The sequence below is a fragment of the Pogoniulus pusillus genome, chromosome 41 (genome assembly GCF_015220805.1).
Source record: "Pogoniulus pusillus isolate bPogPus1 chromosome 41, bPogPus1.pri, whole genome shotgun sequence".
Classification (NCBI taxonomy): Eukaryota; Metazoa; Chordata; class Aves; order Piciformes; family Lybiidae; genus Pogoniulus; species Pogoniulus pusillus.
In genome coordinates, this window is record NC_087304.1 from 6,131,072 (window position 1) to 6,139,338 (window position 8,267).

Below are 8,267 nucleotides of genomic sequence, written 5' to 3' on the forward strand. Positions count from 1 at the left end.
CTGCCGTCCCGCCGCCGTCCCGCCCCCGTCCCGCCCCGGCGGGGCGCAGAGCGGCGGGGCCGGTGGCGGGCGCATGGCGGGACTGCGGGCGCTGTGGATGCTGGCGGCGGCGGCTCTGGGAGCGGCGGGGGGACACCCGCAGCCCTGCCGCCCCTCGACCCGGCCCGGCCCCGGTGCCACCCCCGGCCCCGCCGTGCGCCTCGGGGCGCTGCTGCCGCCCCCCGCCCCCGGCCGCCCCCGCCTCCGTGCCGCGCTGCTCAGAGCCGCCGGTACCGGCACCGGGGCCAGCCCTGGGGAGGATGATCCTGGCCCCGGGGGGGGACCCCAAAACCTCAGCCTGGAGGTGGTGGCGGGCGGCCCGGCGACGCGGGACCCGGGCTCGCTGGCGCGGTGGCTTTGCGGGGCGCTGGCGGGGCGCGGTGTGGCCGCGGTCCTGGCTCTGCCCCGCTCCCGGCGGGAGCTGCTCCAGCTCGATTTCCTCGCCGCCGCCCTCCAGATCCCCTTCGTCAGTCTCCTCAACACCCGCGGGCCGCTGCCATTCCGAGCGCAGGTAAGAGCCGCACCGGGGCCGCCGCACCGGGGGCATCGCACCGGGGCCACCGCACCGGCCCCGGCCGGGACGCAGCGTTCCGTCCCTGCTCACGTCCCTGCTCACGTCCCTGCTGGCCGTGCCGACTCCGTCCCTGTTCCGTCCTTGCTCCCATCCCGGCTTCAGTCCTGTGGCTCAGTCTCTGGTGTCCTCCTCCCGCTCCCCCTCCCGGCTTGGTCCCTGCTTCCCTTCTGACTCCATCCCAATCCCAATCCCGGCTCTAGTCCCGGCACTGTTCCAGCCCCTCATCCTCACTGCATCCTGACTTCCTCCTGGCTCCATCCAGGCTTCGATTCTGCTCCCATCTCACCCATTATTACCATTCCTGCCCCCCTCCCATTCTGGGTCTATCTCAGCCCTATCCTGGGCCCCATCCTGGCATCATCCTGGCTCTATCCTGGCCCCCATCACAGCTCTACCTCAGCCTCCTCCTGGTCCCCATTCCAGCCCCATCCTGGCTCTGTCCCAGCCTCCATCCCAGCTCTGTCCTGGCTCCATCCCAGCCCCCATCTCATCTCATCTCTCTCCTGGCCCTTTGCCTAGCTCAGTCTCAGCCCCATCCCGGCTCCAGCCCAAGGCAACTTCCCCTGCTCCTCTGGCAGCCCCACGTGTCCTCAACCAGGGTGCCTACCTCAGTCTGTTCCCAGCAGACCTCTACCTTGGCACCGGATCCCACAGTCCCTCATGCTGCCCAGCTCAGCCTCACTGCCCCAGCAGTGACACCCCCAGATGCTGGGGCCTCATGTTGCAGCCCCAACCCTGCCAGGCCAAGACCTACACCGGCCCCGTGTCCTTGGGGCTGCTTTGGTCTCTCTCCCTTCCCCTCAGCTGGTCCCTCCTGGGCACAAGTCACCTCCCTGCTGTGCCTGGGCCCCTCCATGTGTGTGCTGCCCCCGGGCTGCGCCTGGGCAGAGGTGACTCCCCTCCTGGCACATGGCAGTCGCTGTCCCACCAGCCTCTCCCCAGGGATGCCCGAGCATGCGGTGCACAGGCTGCGGCACCTCCACGCCTGCTCATCTGCTGCCTGGCGGGCAGCGTGTCCTTGCAGCGCGCCGGCTGCGGGGAGCTGGGCAGTGCCTGCCTGGCAGCAGAGGAGACCCTTGTGTGGGTGGGCAGGGGGAATGCTCGGGTGGTCACCAGCTTTGGCACCCACCTGGCCAGGGGAGGTCCCTCGGGACCTCCTCTCTGGGGCTCTCCCTTCAGCCCCTGAGCATCCCCCTCTGGCTCACGGGTGGGTGGCACAGCTGCTGTTGGGGGAGGGAATCCTCTCCCCAGACTGTGGCAGGGCAAGGAGTGGGCAGGGAGTGAGACCCTGCCTGCTGCTGCCTCCGGGCTCTTCCCACGGGCAGGAGCAGGGCAGGGGCACAGCCACAACCCCCGTGTGTCGGCAGAGCCCTTTCCACTTCCACATGGACCGGCAGAGCTCACTGGGGACACTGGTGGACGTGCTGGTGAGCATCCTACAGGCCAGCGACTGGCAGGAGACCAACCTGGTGCTCTGCCACCCCTGGGATGTCTCTGCCTTCCTCGACCTCTGGGCCCACCGCTCCCAGCTCTTCCTCCGGACCATCCTGGACCTCGGCAACCTGGACGAGCCCGGGGCCGCCCACTACCTCCGGCAGCACGGGGAGCGCTTCAGGACCCTCTCCAGCCCCGTGCTGGTGCTCGGCTGCGACCTGCGGCGGGCTCGGCTCATCTTCCGCGCAGCCGAGGAGCTGCGGCTGCTCCCGCAGGACTTCCACTGGATGCTGGGCTCCCCTCTCAGCGCCAGCGAGCTACAGACCGAAGGACTGCCCCTGGGGCTCCTGGCCTACGGGGAGGTCAACCGGCCCCCGCTGGAGCTCTTCATCCAGGACATGGTGGGATTGGTGTCCCAGGCCATCGCCAGAGCTGCCCGCGTCCGCCCGGACCCTGCTCTCCTGCAGACCACGGTGAACTGCAACGGCAGGCAGCGGGCGGGCAGCGAGTCCTCAGGGCTCTTCCTCTCCCGGTAAGTGAAGCTCTCTGAGTGCCCTTCCCCTCCCCCTCCCAGCCCAGCTCCATCGCGTCGGCATGCACAGGGCAAGAGCTGTGCCCCAGTCCTCGGGTAAGGGCAGAGCTCAGTGTGCAGAGCCTGATGTGGTCCCTGCTGTGTGTAGGCACTGCCATAAGGCTCAGCTCTGCCCCCGGTCCTCACTGCCCTCGCCGGGGCATGGCTTGTGCCAGCTGCACGGGGGGCATGTGTCACTTCACATCTCCTGCACTCTGCCCGAGCACTTCTGCTCTGTAAACATCAACCACTCCTGGCCCTGCCAGCACAGTCAGCTGCAGGGCAGCACGGAGGGATGCTGCTGCTGCTCTGTGCCCGTGCCTGTGCCCATCCCGGCTCCAAACCCCTTCCCTGGGTGCTCCTGGGCACAGCCTCAGGGCTGGCCATGCCAGAGCTGTGACACTTGCCCCCTCCCTGCCAGGTTCCTGGCCAACACATCCTTCCACGGGCGGACAGGGCCCCTGCGTGTGGAGAACTCGACGCTGGTGCGTCCGGAGCAGCAGTTCCGCGTCTGGAGCCTGCGCAGGGACTCCAGGGGGGACCCCACCTGGGTGACGGTGGGCACCTGGTGGCACGGCAAGCTGGAGCTGGAGGAGGGCACCTGGCAGAGCCACCGCCAACGGCAGAGCCCCGGCGAGGGGGGCGAAGGGGCCCGTGCCAGGCTGCGTGTGGTGACGCTGGTGGAGCATCCCTTCGTCTTCACCAGGGAGGTGGATGAGGACGGCAGCTGCCCAGCCGGGCAGCTCTGCCTGGACCCTGGCACCAACGACTCGGCCGTGCTGGATGCCCTCTTCGAGGAGCTCGGCGCAGACAACGGCTCGGTGCCGCGGGCGTACAAGAAGTGCTGCTATGGGTACTGCATCGACCTGCTGGAGAAGCTGGCCGAGGACATGCCCTTCGACTTCGAGCTCTACATCGTGGGGGATGGGAAGTACGGCGCCTGGAAGAACGGGCGCTGGACGGGGCTGGTGGGGGACCTGCTGAGCGGCACCGCCCACATGGCCGTCACCTCCTTCAGCATCAACTCGGCCCGCAGCAAGGTCATCGACTTCACCAGCCCCTTCTTCTCCACCAGCCTGGGCATCCTGGTGAGGACGAAGGACACAGCCTCGCCCATCGGGGCCTTCATGTGGCCCCTGCACTGGACCATGTGGGTGGGCGTCTTCGTGGCGCTGCACATGACTGCTCTCTTCCTCACCCTCTACGAGTGGAAGAGCCCCTACGGCATGACCCCCCACGGCCGCAACCGCAGGAAGATCTTCTCCTACTCCTCGGCCCTCAACCTCTGCTACGCCATCCTCTTCGGGCGCACCGTGTCCAGCAAGACGCCCAAGTGCTGCACCGGCCGCTTCCTGATGAACCTCTGGGCCATCTTCTGCCTCCTGGTGCTCTCCAGCTACACTGCCAACCTCGCGGCCGTCATGGTGGGGGACAAGACCTTTGAGGAGCTCTCAGGCATCCACGACCCGAAGGTAGGAGCGTGCCTGGGCTGCTTCGGAAGGGGTGAGGCAGGTCAGAAGTCCAGGGGAGGGGCTGGGTGGGGTCTGTGCTCCTTGCTCTGTGCCTGGGGTGGGTGGAGAAAGAGCTTCGCAGCCCTGGTCCTGCAGCACGGCCCCTGCCCGAGGCCCTGGGGGTATTCCCAGGCCCTCAGGAGGCTTTGTGTGGCCCCCACCCTGGCTCTTAATCCTGAACCTAGCTCTAGGGCAGGGGAGAAGTGGGCTGGGGATGGACGGAGGCTGCCTTCTGGGGGCGCCTCTTTGCCAGATACCCACCATGGACTGGTCAGACCCTCCCCTGCCCGGGGCTGTGTGTCCTCAGGGAGGTGTCCCCAGGGAGCTGGGGGCTGCTCCCGCCTGGGCCGGGGGGGACTGATGCTGAGCTGCCTCCTTCCAGCTGCATCACCCCTCGCAGGGCTTCCGCTTCGGCACCGTGTGGGAGAGCAGCGCCGAGGAGTACATCAAGAAGAGCTTCCCTGAGATGCACGAGTACATGAGGCGCTACAGCGTCCCCACCACCCCTGCTGGCGTCACCATGCTCAAGTGAGGACAGGGGAGCAGCTCCTCTTAGCCCTCCCGGGGTCTCTTCTCCCCTCTAGCTGGAGACAGGCTGAGAGGAAATGAGCTTCACCTGCGCCAGGGGAGAGTTAGGTTGGAGATGAGGAAAAATCTTTGCTGCCAGAGTGGTCAGGGTCTGGAAAAGGTTGTCCAGGGAGGCGGTGGAGTCCTCATCCCTGGAGGTGTTGAACAAAGGTGTGGCACTTGGGGACAGGGTTTAGTGGCCGTGGTGGTGCTGGGTTGCTGCTTGGACTGAATGGTCTCAGGGAGCTTTGCCAATCTTAAATGGTTCTGTGCCTCTGTTTATGGATTCTCTGCTGCCTGCAGCCTGTGCACCTCATGTTCCCCAGCCCTAGGGAGGGGTAGCAGGCTCTGCCCCCCCCAGTTCAAGAGGAACATAGAACTGGTTGAGAGAGTCCAGTGCAGAGCCACAAAGATGCTGAAGGGAATGGAACAGCTCTGTGAGGGAGCTGGGGCTGGGAGCTTGGGCAAGAGGAGCCTGAGAGGTGACCTCAGCAGTGCTTACAAAGATGTGCAGCTGAGTGCCAGAGGCTGGAGCAGGCTCTGCTGGGTGATGCCCAGTGCCAGGCCAAGGGGCAATGGTGGAAGCTGAGGCAGAGGAAGTTCCATTTAAACATGAGGAGGAATTTTGTCCCTGTGAGGGTGACAGAGCCTGGCACAGGCTGCCCAGGGGGGCTGTGGAGTCTTCTTCTCTGGAGATGTTCCAAACCTGCCTGGATGTGCTCCTGTGTGATCTGCTCTGGCTGCTCCTGCCCCAGCAGGGGTGGGACTGGATGAGCTGTGCAGGTCCCTTCCAACCCCTGGCACTCTGTGATTCTGGGGAGGGGGAAGACCCCCTGGGAAAGCTGAAGCAGTTCTCTCCCTGAGGGTTCCTCTGTGTTGGTGCAGGACAGAGCCCCCCAAGCTCAATGCCTTCATCATGGACAAGTCCCTGCTGGACTATGAGGTCTCCATCGACTCCGACTGCAAACTGCTGACCGTGGGCAAACCTTTCGCCATCGAAGGTCTGGGGAGCAGGAGACTGCTCTGGGGGTGGGCACAAGAGTCTGTGTGCAGGGATGGGCTGTGCCTGGCCATAGCAGTGCAGGCTGGGCAGGCTGCCCGCTGGTGCTGGGTGCCCACTCAGCACTGCTGCTTTCTCCCCTGGGCCAGGCTATGGCATTGGCCTGCCGCAGAACTCGCCGCTGACCTCCAACATCTCCGAGTTCATCAGCAGCTACAAATCCTCTGGCTTCATCGACCTCCTGCACGACAAGTGGTACAAGATGGTGCCCTGTGGCAAGAGGGTCTTTGCTGTCACTGAGGTGAGGGCAGCCAGGCCCTTGGTGTGGGGCTCTGGAAGCTCTGACGCTAAAGTCCAGTGGAGGGTGGGGAGGGACAGCTCCAGGCACCGGCACAGGTCAGAGGCTGTCTTGCTGGAAAGCAGCTCCATGGAGAAGAGCTTGGAGCCCTGGTGGGCAGGAAGCTCTGCGTGGGGCAGGAATGTGCCCTCAGGGCCGGTGGTGTCCGGGGAGTCTGCATTAAGGAGAGTGTGGCCAGCAGGGCTGGGGAGGTTCTTCTCTCCCTCTGCTCTGCCCTGCTGAGAGCACTCCTGGAATCCTGTGCCCGGGCTGGGGCTGCCCAGCTCAGGAGAGACAGGGAACTGCTGGAGAGAGTCCAACAAGGGGATATGAGGATGATGATGGGTCTGGAACATCTCTGCTGTGAAGAAAGGTTGAGAGCCCTGGGGCTGGTTAGTGTGGAGAGGAGAAGGCTGAGAGGGGATCTGAGCCATGCCTCGGGGGTGGGTGTCAGGTTGAAGGTGCCAGGCTTTGTCTGGTGGTGCCCAGTGATAGGACAAGGAGCAATGGGCACAAGCTGGAGCTTAGGAGGTTCCACCTCGTCATGAGGAGAAGGTTCTTTGGTGTGAGGGTGCTGGAGGCCTGGAGCAGGCTGCCCAGAGAGGTTGTGGAGCCTCCTTCCCTGGAGCCTTCCAAGCCCCACCTGGATGTGTTCTGTGTGCCCTGCCCTGGGCGATGCTGCACTGGCAGGGGTGGGGTTGGTCTGGATGATCTCCAGAGGTCCCTTCCAACCCCTACCACCTTTTTATTCTCTGCCACCTCCCTCTGCTCTCCCCACAGACCCTGCAGATGGGCATCTACCACTTCTCTGGGCTCTTTGTGCTGCTCTGCATCGGGCTGAGCGGGTCCCTGCTCACCTCTCTGGGCGAGCACATCTTCTACCGCCTGGTCCTGCCCCGCATCAAGCGCAAGAAGAAGTTCAACTACTGGCTGCACACCAGCCAGGTGGGGACAGCCCTCCCTGCCCCTGCCCCCTGCTCACCCCAGCAGTGGGCACAAGCTGGCACCCAGCAGGTTCCACCTCAACACGAGGAGGAACTTCTTTGGGGGTGAAGGTGTTGGAGGCTTGCAGCAGGCTGCCCAGAGAGGTTGTGGAGTCTCTTTTGCTGGAGCCTTCCATCTGGATGTGTTCCTGGGTGCCCTGCCCTGGGTGATGCTGCTCTGGCCAGGGAGGGGTTGGAGTGGATGATCTCTGGAGGTCCCTTCCAACCCCTCCCACTCTAGGAGGCTGTGATGATTCTTCCCTTGCACAAGCTCTGTCCTTCTCCTCCTCCTCCTCCTGCCCAGGCCCATCACCCCACAGGGAACCCCCAGCCCACCGCCCATCCACCTCCCTCTGCCCCTGTACCCATCCATCTCACTCTGCACTTGTGCCCCTCCAGCTCACTCTGTCCCTGTGCCCATCCACCTCACTCTGCCCCTGTGCCCTTCCACCATCCCTCTGCTCCTGTGCCCACCCACCTCCCTCTGCCCCTGTACCCCTCCAGTTCACTCTGCCCCTGTGCCCCACAGAAAATCCATCGGGCTCTGAACATGGGCACGGAGGAGCAGAAAAGCCAACAGCTGAGTTTGGAGCAGAGGTATGGCCAAGGCCGGAGCCTGCCTTGCTCTCCTCCTCCTCCTCCCTGCGGGCACCTGTCCAACCCAGGGTGCCAAGGAAGGACCTCCCAGCCACCGCCTCCCACCTCAACCCTTCTCCCCCTCCCCCAAAAGGTGCAACCTGCAGCCGAGGCAGGGGTCCGCGGCAGGGCAGGCCTGGGGCACGCTGCCGAAGGGGTCTCGGCGAGTTCGCTTCCAGCTGGACAAAGCCCCCCCCGAGGGCGAAGGCTCCCCGCAGCGCCCCCGCAACGGGCAGCTGCTGCAGCCCCTGGACAGGGCGGCTGGGGAGAGCGAGCTGCAGGAGCTGGAGGAGAGGATCCAGGAGATGCGGGAGCAGCTGCGGGCAGCCCTGGTGAGGAAGAGCGAGCTGGTGGCCGTGCTGGGCACGGCGAGGAGCGGCCGCGCACTGCCCGTCCCGGCGGCCACGGAGCGGCCCCAGGAGAGGTGACACAGGCGGCGGCGGGGGGAGGGGGGAGGCAGGCAGCCCCCAGAAGACCCCCAGCCGGGCAGGGTGGCCACCATCGGCTCCACCAGCGAGGAGATGGAGGAGGATGGGTGGAAGAAGGGCCCCGGGGAGGCAGGGGGGAGGGGGATGGCCTGGGGCTGCTGCCCTTGCCCCGCTCCAGGGCTTTGGG

At 65.6% G+C, this 8,267-nt stretch overlaps 1 protein-coding gene across 2 annotated transcripts; it reads left to right on the forward strand.

The window, feature by feature from the left end:
• Positions 1 to 73: 73 nt before the first annotated feature.
• Positions 74 to 8,192, forward strand: GRIN3B (glutamate ionotropic receptor NMDA type subunit 3B). Of its 2 annotated transcripts, none has more exons than XM_064174807.1 (9): positions 74 to 550; positions 1,981 to 2,579; positions 3,040 to 4,090; positions 4,512 to 4,657; positions 5,582 to 5,697; positions 5,846 to 5,997; positions 6,814 to 6,978; positions 7,546 to 7,613; positions 7,747 to 8,192. In XM_064174807.1, the coding sequence occupies exons 1-9, from the start codon at positions 74 to 76 to the stop codon at positions 8,078 to 8,080; spliced, it is 3,108 nt and encodes a 1,035-aa protein (XP_064030877.1). In that variant the 3' UTR covers positions 8,081 to 8,192. The 2 variants fall into 2 exon arrangements, with proteins under 2 accessions (XP_064030877.1, XP_064030878.1); XM_064174808.1 differs by having other exon boundaries at positions 4,530 to 4,657.
• Positions 8,193 to 8,267: the final 75 nt, after the last annotated feature.